The sequence below is a fragment of the Lepidochelys kempii genome, chromosome 9 (genome assembly GCF_965140285.1).
Source record: "Lepidochelys kempii isolate rLepKem1 chromosome 9, rLepKem1.hap1, whole genome shotgun sequence".
Classification (NCBI taxonomy): domain Eukaryota; kingdom Metazoa; phylum Chordata; order Testudines; family Cheloniidae; genus Lepidochelys; species Lepidochelys kempii.
In genome coordinates, this window is record NC_136388.1 from 78,972,862 (window position 1) to 78,985,826 (window position 12,965).

The 12,965-nt window shown below is 44.1% G+C and overlaps 1 protein-coding gene across 5 annotated transcripts in view; it reads left to right on the plus strand.

The window, feature by feature from the left end:
* Positions 1–12,965, plus strand: part of OPHN1 (oligophrenin 1) — a 123,666-nt gene that overhangs the window by 48,229 nt on the left and 62,472 nt on the right. For all 5 annotated transcript variants that reach the window (XM_073360994.1, XM_073360996.2, XM_073360992.2 and 2 more), the window contains 2 exons: positions 1,409–1,504; positions 8,348–8,409. In XM_073360994.1, coding sequence (XP_073217095.1) covers positions 1,409–1,504; positions 8,348–8,409 — 158 coding nt within the window. The remainder of the gene's footprint in view (positions 1–1,408; positions 1,505–8,347; positions 8,410–12,965) is intronic.

Consider the following 12,965-nt stretch of genomic DNA (forward strand, 5'->3'; position numbering starts at 1 on the left):
AAATACTATCTTAAGTATAAGGCAACACTTTTCACATATGGGAGCCTAAACTTAGGGCTTGTCCACACATACAGTTAGTTTATGGCAAACTGGAGTATGAATCTATGCTGCACTAGCCTGTCATGGACTAACAGTCCGTGTGCACCTGCTGGTCTTCATTAACAATTAGTGAGGCTCAAAGTGCATTAATGAACTGTTAATACACGTCAGCAGGATGCACGTCTGCAGGGCTAGTGTGGGGTAGATTAACACTCCAGCTTGCCGCAAACTAAATGTTTGCCTTAGTCAAGCTTAAGGACTTGTCTACATGATGTCTACACTAGATAACCTTTCCGCGACACAGCTGTACCAATGCAGCTGCGCCGCTGTAAGATCTCTCACATAGCTGCTCCATGCTGTTGGGAGAGAGCTCTCCTGTCAACATAATTAAACCACCCCCAATGAATGGCAGTAGCAGCTCTCCTGCCAATATAGCGCTGTGCACACTACCACTTATACTGGCAAAACTTATGTCGCTTGGGGGTGTTTTTTTCAACCCGAGCAGCATACGTTTTGCCGACATGAGTGGTAGTGTAGATATGGCCTAAATTACCTGATTTTGAAAAGTGCTGAGTATCTATTCACTCCAGTGGGAGCTGTTGGGTGCTCAGTGCTTTGGAAAATAACGCAGCTATCTAAATAGCCTAACTTACATTTTTGAATGCCTTGGTTTAAAACGTCAGGATGGGTACTGCGTCAGTGTTCAATAGCATGTCTTGAGCAAACTTGAGGCCTATTTTGAGGTACGTCCTGGATGACAAATTTGGCTCCTAGTATGAGCAAATCCTCAGCTGATGTAAATCAGAATAACTCCACTGATTTGAATACAGCTACACTGATCTACACTAGCTGAAGATCTGACCTGTAATGTTCAACTTACATTTTATTTATTTACAGGGGAAGGAGAGAAAAGGTCCAACGTGCCATCCACAAATGGCTAACCTCTCTTGGTCCCCATAAACAATATTCATAGTGTCAAATTCTCTGGGTGTATCCCAGAATGGTGAACAGTATATTTGAGATTGCACGTTTCCGCAGATGAAAACTATTCCTACACTCATCACCAGGATATTTGGACACATATGATCAATTGCTTGTGGAATTTGTTGCATCTGCCAATACTGCAGGTGTGCTTTCAGAGACCCTTTGAAAGTGTTTTCCCTAATATCAGCACATAAAATACACATTTATCTTTTTTATTTTTCAAGAGAGCGCGAAATCCATGGAGTGCACAGAGATCAGTTCTGTTTTTTTTTTTTTAACCCCTCCGCTATAAATCTCCTCTTCCAACGTTTATTTCCTAAAACTTTACTCACCACCCCATGTATCAATTACATAAATATTCAACCTTCACTTCTTCTTTTTCCAGGTTACTCTTATGCCGTGCAGAAATTCTCTCAGACTCTACAGTCCTTTCAGTTTGACTTTATTGGGGACACACTAACTGATGACGAGATTAATATTGGTAAGTGCTTTTCCTTTCAATGTACATTTGCAGCTACTTAGAAAAGTTTATCTCCTCTTTACTGTGAGGCTGCATAGTAGAGTCCAGCACTGATAACCGTGTTCTGGTCCTTACACAGAACCAGGAGCCATGTTTCTAAGATGCCATTTGGTTCATAGTGCGTGGGTCTCTTATAGTTGCAGTCAAAAATGTAGTTTAGAGCACATCTAATAAGTCTTCAAGCATTAATGTTTAGAATCTGACTCACAGTGCTGTAGGTTAATTTTGACCTGATAGCTTTTACAGCTCTAATCCTCCTCCTTATTGCCAAAGATTGGAAATGAATTGCAGTAATCCAGAGTGAGGCTCTCCATTACAGTAAGTACCCTATAGGTGACTTCTTTGGAGTGTTATTGCATGTTGTCTTACCCCCGCTCTTTACCTGGCCCAGATAGTGTGACTCAGAGCACATGGCTGTGCGTGTTCTGAACCAGGCTAACAGTACTTCTCAATCTAAACTTGTTGTAGTTTGAAATGCTATGTGCAATCCCCATGGTGACCTAGAATCAGCACCAGCCTGTGACCCCTTGGGAAGAAAATTAACATGCTCCATTACATTGAAAAAGACGCCCAATGTGCCTCAGAAGCTGCAGCTTCATTGTGGACAACCAGCAGCATGCAGAGCTTCCCTGGGCTCAACGCCTCCGTTTCTGGTTTGGCTTCCTTGTATTTTACTACTTTCCTGCCAACCCAGTGAATTCTTTATTTGTTAAACATTTGCCCGCTGTATCCAGGGAGCTAAAAGTAATGGACTAAACTTCCTAAAAAAGGCATTTTTAGAATTCATCTGCCCTGGGATTAACCATCACTGTTGAACTAGCAGTTTTGAAGTCTGGGAACTGTTGTTGTGGTGACATCAATATGCGAGGGCTCCGTAAAATGTGCAGGAATTCCTTAGCCGTGCTGGAAAGCTCAGCAAACTACAGGAAATAGGTTTCAGAGTCGCCGCCGTGTTAGTCTGTATTTGCAAAAAGAAAAGGAGTACTTGTGGCACCTTAGAGACTAACCAATGTATTTGAGCATAAGCTTTTGTGAGCTACAGTGATGATTTTCACATCATTCAGTGGAAAATAGGATAGCAGTGCCTAATGTGCATGAGTCATACAGGAGAACTGTTTCTGATCCCAGGGAAATATCATAGAGCCTGATCCTGCAAAATACTGAGAGCCTCCACTCCCAGTGGTGTCAAGGGCAGGGGAGGGTATTCAGCACTTGCAGGACTGGGTGCATAGAGAGGAAAATAGATAGCCTACTAATGCAGATTCAAGCCAGATTCACATTATTGTTTAACTGTGCCCGGAAGTGTGTCAGTGTCAATGTTGAGAGAGACTCTATGAGCCTGCAGCAGAGGGGGAAGGAAGGAAGGAAAGCAAAGGCTGGCTTTTTGTAAGCATTTTGGAACAGATTGTGGTTTGCCCTTCAGAATCTGATTTCCTTCAGCATAAAGCTCATAGGTGAAATCTGTTGAAAAAGAGTCAGAGTCCAACTATAATGGAAAAAGAGGTATTGAATTTCCAAACTCATGTGATGCTGGATAATGGAGAGGAAAACAGTGCATATAAATCAGCCCTACTGGGAACGGAAGGATCTGAGGCAAAGAGCAATCCAAGAAGCAAGAGTCTCTTTCCTGTTAATCCAAAAGAAATTTCCAGCTCATCAGCTCAGTCTGAATGTGTAGCCTGTCTGCCCACCACTCTGGAGTGGTTATGGGGGAAAGAAAACAGAGCCTCTTCATCAGTTAGCTTGGGGATGTTTGCACTGCTGCTGCATCTGCTCAGTGGAGCACCTGTTCCATGGATAAAGAGAGCTTCAGTCTCCAGAGCTGTCAGGCTGGCACCTCTCCCCAGCACTAGGTGCCCTGTGACAGTAAAGCATTTGTTCTGGGTGGTTTGGGAGGGTGAGAAGGACTATCAAGCATTACAGATTCTGTATAAGGTGTTTGCAAACAGGTCTAAGAAGGAAGATAACAGGGTTGGATCTTGAGCCATGCAAACTTAAACAACACCAAATAGTTCTTCAGTTGTGAACCAAGGAAGTTCCCTTTTAAGGCGATCCTCTCTGATCATTCAGCATGAAGAAATGTGGTTTGTATTTCTTTTTCCTCACCAGTTCCTGCAGTCTCTCCCTGATGGGTGAGACAAAAAAAGCCTTCTTGAAAATCTCCCTTTTGTCTGAAAATGGGAACATATCATTGACATCCCAGTAGTGACTTTAATTATTCTACTATTAAAATTCATATGACATGGTGGTTTGTAATCAGTGTCATGATTCTCCCCAGGCATAGGGTCTGATAGCTCAGAGGTGTGCTGCGCAGAACGAGGGGTGGAGCATACAAATCCATAGAACATTTTTTAATCAAACTCTAGGGGAGTGTGTTTGACCTGTAAATGTGAGCAGTGTTGTATTTCTTGTGGTGGCAGACTGCAAGGCCTGTGCTCTTTACAAACTCAAGCAGATTTGGGCAAAGCTAAAATGCGTTGTTATAAAATAATGAAGTTGAATGTTTCAAATGTGACTCAGGAGAAAGACGCCTCACGGGTGTTGTCTCTTGTAGATGGAGCTTTCCCATGAGGTAGACTTAATTGCTTTTGACATGTCTTTATTACATAGCCTTGTATGACTTACGTTATTGTGTCACTGAACAACTTCAGCAATATAGAGCCAGGTTTTCACATACATATGTAGTCGAGGCAATAGGCGTAGTTCATTGGAAACCCCCCAGTGGTGTAAGCAGCTCTGTTGCTGAAAACACCACCGTAGGTGTGGAATTTTCTCAAGACACAACCCTTAATTGTCAACCTCCCATCTTAAGAGAGTGCCCCAAATGTATTGAGCACAAATTGACTCCACCCTTATTGGAAGACCCATGTCTGTTTAAATAGCAGATTGTGGTTAGTCCTTTGGTCATATGTGCTGTGTCTAAACGAGCATGGGAAACTTTCAAGAATTATTGTCACTTAAAGGTTAACTGCAAAGAAAACCAAATTAGGCTTGTACCTTTTGTTTCCCCACTTCTTATTTTATTATTTATATTCCAGCAGCATGTAGAGATCCCAGTCAGGAATTGAGGGTCCCATTGTACCAGGCACTGGGGGGCGGAGGTACTGGAAGAGTTGTTTTTTCTTGGTCCTGCTTCTTTTTATTCCTCGTTGGACACTTAGGTCATGTCTACTCTGGGAAACTCTAAGGTGACTGGTTTCAGAGTAACAGCCGTGTTAGTCTGTAGTCGCAAAAAAAAGAAAAGGAGTACTTGTGGCACCTTAGAGACTAACCCATTTATTTGAGCATAAGCTTTCGTGAGCTACAGCTCACTTCATCGGATGCGCATCCGATGAAGTGAGCTGTAGCTCACGAAAGCTTATGCTCAGATAAATGGGTTAGTCTCTAAGGTGCCACAAGTACTCCTTTTCTTTCTAAGGTGACTGGGGAAGTAATGAAATTACAGCTTTACCAGATACTATTAATATGATTAATTTTTAGTGAGGCTGTTTTGAGACTGGAGCACAGCCAACCACGTGTGTTCAAAAATCAGGAGTCAGGCCCCACAGAATCATGAGATTTTTGAAGTAACACATGTTGTGGGTTTTATTTGCTTTTTGTTTTGTTTTGTTTTGACCTTTTTAGGGTTCATGTTTTCCACCTTTTCTCCCAAATCTAAGATCTGAAAATTTACTTTTTTTAAATGAAAGCTGAGATTCTCCTGCATTCATGTGCCTCTAAGAACTGGGGCTTCAAAATATCACCTATTATGAGACTGAAAATAAAAGCAGGAGAACTGGCATCACTTACAGGAAGTTAACAAAAACCCTATTAACTGCACTACCTAATGAACATTTGGGAGAAAGGATGTCTTTGCTGAAGATTCAGAAAACCTTGTAGCTAGGGAATGAGAGCTCACACACAGACATCACTGGAATCCTCAAGAAGTTCTCCAGCAAAACTGGGGAGGACCTGACTTGAAATTCTTAAATAACTTAGGAGGGAGGGAAAATGGCAAACAAATCAGTAAAAAGACCAACAACAACAAAACTTTTCAATCCTTCTTTACATGCCATAAAGCAGCAAAAAGGGTACAAATCTCATTTTAAAAATCATTTGCAGGTTGCTTTTAAACAGTTTAAGTGGGCTTAGTCTTCCACTGACACATGAGTAAATTATATGGGTAACTCCAGTTACTGCCTCAGGAGATGTATGCATAAATCTTCCCTGTGCTGCAAGGGAAGAACAGCTCCTTGAGGTTTTTAGTCCCTCATGTTGTGCCCATCACTTTAGGGATTTATGGCATTTTTCTGGAGTGATGACAGCTCTGGCCCTGGCCCTCGTGCTCATTTTCCCTGAACCTAACCTCTTGGAACCTGTGGATGCTTCAGATTCCATATCGCCATCGGTGACGATGTTGACCGTTAGCACGCCTCAGTTCCTGGGCCAGTAGTAGAATATGATGACCAGCACAGCCAGCTTGAAGCGAGGTGTTTGGGAATTTAAAGTTCTCTCTTTTGTGGGGGAAACTCGGAATCACTGACTAATAACGAGAAGATGCTATTTTGATGATGACAGTGGAATTATCATATCACAAGTTGGTGGTTTTTCTTTTTCTGCCCATCTCAGCAATTGTACAGTAAATGCCACTACAATACCAAACAACCACTCATTTGTTCTGCAGTAGTTGCTACAGCTATGTTTTGTTAACAAAAGACAGGACAGAGTTCCTGAGCTACCACTATGATCGCTATGTCCCTCTGAATGGTGCATAGAGCACTTAGCCTGAAGCTAGGACAAGGACTGGATGCTGCACACATTACCTGCAAAACAAGATGCTGGTGTACAGTTCACCCTGTACACATGGATGCTTCCATTCTTCGTTATTTGGCACATTGCTGAGGATGTTCTAAGTCACTGTTAACACAGATCAGCTTTTAGAGCTGCTGTTCTTGATGCTCTCCCTTCTAGGAACTCTGACTTTTTGTTTTGTGACAAGCCAAAGTTTTTCTCAAAATTTCTTTAGTGAGTTAATTTTCCAGTCTCCTCTGCTAGGGCTAATTGGCTACATATAGCCTCTTCTGGAATTAAAGGGCTTGAACTGTAAACAAACCAGGGGTGAGTGTAAATAGAGGGCAGTAGGAATTCCTGCAGAGTTTATGGAGAAGTCCTCTCCATGGGGCTCTGTGAAGTACTCCACACCTAGCATGGTGTGCTTGACCATTTCCTGCGGGCACTAAGGCAGTGTCTGCATGTAAGATTTTTCTCAAATCCTTCCACTGTGTTGCTCTAGCACCCTAGACAAAGGAATCCAGCTGCAGGGCAGATAAGACCAAACCATCAGGATTTCAAGGCATTGGCACACAGTTCCGATTCCTTTACTTTAATCACCGTCATAATCTTCCCCAGTAGCATGGCTTGCTCCTTAGCTTTGCTGCCAAAGCGCTTCATGTGCTCCCCTGCGATGCTTTCCCTCTCCAGAAGTGCCAGATTTTTGACAAAGACTTGGGGAGAAGGCATGGAACAGATGTTCCAAAGTCATTTCTACAAGCAATTGCAGTCGTTGAAAAAGGAAGCTTGGCACCTCTGGAGCTGATCTCCAATCTCTCCACCAGGCTGTATCCCCCTCCTCAAAATGTCATGGGTCCTGACTATGCAGTGTTCATACTGCTGGCAGGGAGAGGGGTGTGTGTTACGCTGCGTAGGTTTAGGAACTGGTGGAGTGAAGTATGGCTGCCTTCTACCTGCCACTCCCCTCAATAGTAGAAATGGACATTTGAACTTTTCTCTCACTTTTCCCACCCCTTTCCCTACCTTGCATTATTTGTCTTGCTGACCTTGCTTGGTAACTTATTCCATATGTTCAGCTGCAACTGGGCATGAAATATTTCTACTTGATTTCCCTGTTCACTCTTTAGTTTCCTCGTTATTCTATAATGAACCAAATCTAACCTGCAGCAGCAGTTTTTTCAGTTCCTCTGAGACAGAGCTAATATGCTCCAATTACTTCTGTTACGTCACCTTTGTGACTTCTCACATAGAAGGAATAAACACTGTCTCTTTGCCCCAGAATGCAGATGTTAAAATGATCAGATCTGACTGCAATATGAGGATGTGGCCTCATTAGTGTTAGCCACAAGAAATGGTGGGAGATTTCACCTCCTCTTCCTCAAGGCCCAAGATTGTAGAGAGGGAGGGGAAGAGAGCTTTCTTGGACTGAATTTTCTTTCCTTTTGATTAAATAAACAAAGCTCCATGAAGGATAAACCTCCATGTTGTTCCTGCCGTAGTGGACCAGAGTCTGACAACAGGGAGAAGTGTCCTGTTGCGTCCTCCATGGCTGATGAAGGCAGTGCTTTTTGCCTCAGGCAGCATGTCAGCCAAAGGACAACACTTGTTCCACTCTTCCAGCCAACCCATGGAGCAGCATTTATGTCAGTTGTGATCACACTCTCCTACAATTGGGCAATGCTGAGAGAGTGGGTGGAGAGCCTTCAAAGTGACAAAGATGCAGTAAGATTTTCGAGCTTGTTCAAAGGCCTTCATTAAAGTTGAAGAGTAAAGGTTTCAACCTGCTACTTAAGCCTAAGAGGCAGATTTTGGGCATGGCTTTGGTGTGGACAGTTGTGAGAGAAAAGGAAAGCCTGTGTTATATAGGATCTGGAAACAGCCTGCCTAGATGGAGTGTCAGCCAATAAACCCCAGCTGTTTCTCTGGCCCTGCTTGGCGTGTTGTACTTAATGTGGCAATCAAGAGGCTAAATTCAACGCTCATCTGACCAGGATCTGCACTAATTAATTGTTTCATTTTTCTCTCTCTTTATAGCTGAATCGTTTAAGGAATTTGCAGAATTGCTCCAGGAGGTAGAACTTGAGAGATCAATGATGGTAAGGTGACCTCCGCCGAACACCTGCTGTGGGCTATAACTCACAAAGCTGCTCATAGCAAACATGTGGCTTCTTTGGTATTTTCTGTTTAACTGCAAAACTTGATTTTGTTAACAAATCCCTCCTCGGGCCCTGGAGTATGACAGTGATTATGCCTATTTGTACCCTAGGCATAAGTGTATTACACAAAAGGATTGAAATTACTGTAGCAAATCAGTGGCCAGGTAGGACCACATTATTGTCATAATGCTGCACATTTGGGCCACGCAGAAATTCATGGTAATAGTGAGGAATAGAATTTGTATCGTCCTGTTCCAAGAAAGCACTGGCTTTCACCCTTGAGCTCAAGGGGGAATCTCTCTTAGCTGTTTGAAGTATAAGGCCTATGACACAGCTGCTCTATTATCCCATTCAGTAAAGAGTAATGGTGTGTACATCTTATATAGCCAAACACAAGCTGGTTCATTACATTATATAGGGTATAGATATGACAAAGCTGTCATCAAGCAATTCCAGACATGAAGGACCTATAACCTGCTCTTGCTTTTACATGACTGTGTATCAGACCTAGATTGACAGTCTACCTATCTCAAATGCCCCTCACTGGCGTTTGATATTAAAGCAGGGCTGGAAAGTTTTTGATTTTTAATTGTTGCACATACTAAAGGCTCCAGAGGGTTGATGGAATAATAAGCTTATCTCATGGATGCTTCTCTTTTGCAATCTATTGGCAGAAATCTACCACTCTTGGGGCCTGACTCTGTACTGCATTACACCACTTTTCTGGCAATGTAACTCTACCAGAGATAGGAACAGCACCCCAATACTGCATAGTGCAGAATAAGGCTAAATGTGTCTCCAATTTATCCTGCCTGTCCTGCGGTATAGTATCAATTGAAGGTTCCCTGTTTTAGGTTCTGTGATCATGTGACTCGGTCTTCCGATTTCACAGCCCAGTCTCGGCTAGCTCAGTTGTGCTTTGACAGTTAATGGGTCTAGTTACAATGTGTAACTGCCAAACTATACTAGAAAAATAGCGAGTGACCATATATACCAAGATTCCTAATGTCTCGAGGCTATGGGCTGGGAGTGCTGAAAGGATGGTACCTGACATCTTCTGATCTGTAAAAGAGAGGTGATGGTCTCTGAGTGGGATGCCATAGTCTCCACCATTGCTACTGTGCTGAGCATTGAAAGACAAAGGAAACTGGAGGCCCTGTAGGGCTTACAAGGGATGTGGAATATCCCCCTCAAGAACTATCTTTTGACCAGCCGTACTTGAGTATTGACCTTCCCCTCTGAATGCTCCAAAGCCAACCAAGGGGTGAGAGAGAAGGAGAAACTTTTCCATTTCTACAATATAAAGGAGTTTTGGGGCAAGGAAGACGGTTCCCCTTCACTTTGCCAGCACCTGTCCCAGGTGCCAGGCAATCCTTCCACCAGCAAGATTTGGTCACTGAGCAGCCAAGGGCATATTGAAGGAACCCTAAAGGTCCGTGAAGGGTTCCTTCTTCACTCAGAAGGCAGGTTAATTTCTGATGGGGCCAGCTGGGCCATGTCTGGGAACAAACTGTTTCAAGCTCCACTTAGTCAAATAGGTTGTAAAATATGAAGTAACATACATTCCTATTTTTTCGTAAGGGAGCAGTTGTCCCCCTGTGCTCCTGCCTCTCCTGGCATGCAGCTCCAGCAGGGTGATTCACTCCATTCTGTCCCTCATTACATTGTACCCCTTTGTCTCCAGAACTCCTAGATCATTTATTGAAAGTTGGCTCCCTTTTTCACACTTATTCCAGGAAAAACATGAATGTTAGAATCAGTGGACGCCTTTCACAGCATGCCAGGAATTCACTGTTTGGCTCTGTTCCCCCGTGCCCCAATACAATGATGAAAGAACTCCTCCTATGCCATCTGGCTGAACTAAAGGGTTAGGGACATCTATACCTTAAGGGATGCCAGGACTCTGCTTTCTATGGCTCTAGAGGCTGGCAAGGGTCTGGGTAACAAGATGAGAAAGAACCAGCAATAGACTGAAAGAAGGCAACAAGAATGTTTTGCATTGCATCCCAGGTATAGCAGCCACCTTTAGCTTATGTGGGAGGATGAAGGGGTGGGATCCTGAGAACTGCGAAGACCCTATCAACCTGAAGGTTTTCAGAGGCTTAGGGTTGCCATCTGAGAAGTTTTCTTGATCTTTTTCTACCCTTGGTGCATTATTTATTAGGGCCAGCCTTTTTACAATATCCCATTTATTTTTTTTAAAAAATCTGTAAACTATATAGCACACTGCCCTCTCATACTGTATTCTGTGCTCTCAGTTACCAACTAACTGGTGTCCTGGCAAAGCTTTAACAGTTCTGGGTGTGTCTCCCTGCCTCCCCCACCTTTTGACACAGGGGACGGAGGTCCCCCTCAATGGTTAGAGTTGAGCTGGGAACAGTGACACATGGTAGAATATAATTTCCCCTCCAAAACTGCTAGAGAAGAGTCACAGAGCATGTCTGAAGAAGACATCCTTCCATGAACATAATGGATCAGGAAGTTTGAGACTCATCATGCCTTTTGTCACAGGTTCCTTCAGGATAGACATTGGTAGTAGCTTTGCTGCATGGTCACCTGCTTTCATGCTTCTTTGGATTATGCCTCATCAACAGGAATGTCCCTAATTTATTTCTTTAAGAGCACATTTTAAATCTGCTCTTCTGCCCACATGTGTTTATTGCGATCAGAGAGGCTGGATCTGGAAACTGAGTGTTTTGGGAAGTGTTACGCCAAGGATGTGACACTAGCCTTCTGCTCTTCCCACTGCCCTTTCTACGCATCTTATTTTGAGCTCCCAGCTAATGTAGTGTCTGTGGGGAGCAATTCTCACATATGTGGGCCTTCCTGGGGTGAGATCTTGGGCACAAGTTGCTGTGGGTGGCTAGGTTTGAAAAACGGTTCATTTCGGGTCTGATTCAGTTACTCCCTAGGAATGCATTCACCAACTTTCCTGTTCACTTAGAAATGTTGGCAACAGGCCATGCTCTTGGCTCAGGGATTGTGTTCACCGGTTCACATGTCCATCATATTCAGGGATCATCATTCAATGCTTCCACTGCAAAAGGAATAGTTGCTGTAATGGAAAAGCAGGGCTGGAGCAACAGCTGTGCTGAGTGGTGTTGCAGTGAGGATGACAGAGGTTTCACTTGGTACCAAACAGACTGGCCAAGAGCAGAGGCCGGGGAGAAGCCGCTGCAGAGAGATGTGCTTCCTCTACCCTGTTTCTCCTGTTAGATTGGGCAGGAATCATTATATATACAATTCCGAAGATGGAGCCAACCTGTCCTGACCCTGCAGACAGTGAGCAATCTGAGTTAAAAGGAGGTTGCAGACACCAGCATGGATGATTCATGCACCATGTTTAAAATACATATAATCTGCTTCCTGCTTTTGGTGTTTTCTTTTTCCATGAGAAAAGTAAACAAACAGCATTGCCTTCTGCAAGATGCTTCTAGTTTGTTTGCAGAGCAGCAGGCATTCCTGTCAGCCCATCCTGCGTGAGTTGTGGTCAGCAGCTAGTGCCATATGCAAGAGGTCATGTCATTATTTTTTGAGGTGCCCCATATTTTTTCAAAGACCCTGAATTAGCAAGTGTGAAAAACTAGGACACTTTTTTAGGGGGTGGTGGGGGGATAGTTGCGTATGTCAGACAAAGCCCCTAATATTGAGATGGTCATAATAATATCAGGACATCTGGACACCCTACCCTGAATTGAGGGGATTCTCCTTCCAGCCAAGGAGCCTGGGTGTCTAGCAGAGCAGTGATCAGAGAGGGGTTGTTTATTGGAAACAAAGAATCACTGAAATGTAGGGCTGGGTGGGACCTTGAGAAGTCATCAAGTCCAGTCCCCTGCATTGAGGTAGGACCAAGTAAACCTAGACCATCCCTGACCTGTGTTTGTCCTACCTGTTCTTAAACACCTCCAGTGATGAGGATTCCACAACCTCCTTTGGAAGCCTATTCCAGAGCTTAAGTAACCTTATAATTAGAATTTTTTTCAAATATCTAACCTAAACCTACTCTTTGAGTACAGTCTTTCAACCAGTTATGGACCCACCTTATAGTTATTTCCCTAGTTCACTTATAAGACTGTCATGTGGGACTGTGTCAAAACCCTTACTAAAATCAAGATAACATGTCTATTGCTTTCTCCCTATCCACTAGGCCAAGGGTCGGCAACCTTTGGCACCCGGCCCATCAGGGTAAAGCCGCTGGCGGGCCGAACCGGTTTGCTTATCTGGAGCGTCCGCAGGCATGGAGCCCCGCAGCTCCCACTGGCCGTGGTTCGCTGTTCCCGGCCAATGGGAGCTGCGGGAAGTGGCGTGGGCCGAGGGATGTGCTAGCCGCTGCTTCCCACAGCTCCCATGGACCGGGAACGGCGAACTGCAGCCAGTGGGAGCTGCGGGGCTCCATGCCTGCGGACGCTCCAGATAAACAAACCGGTCCGGCCCGCCAGCGGCTTTACCCTGACGGGCTGGGTGCCAAAGTTTGCCGACCCCTGCACTAGGCTAAT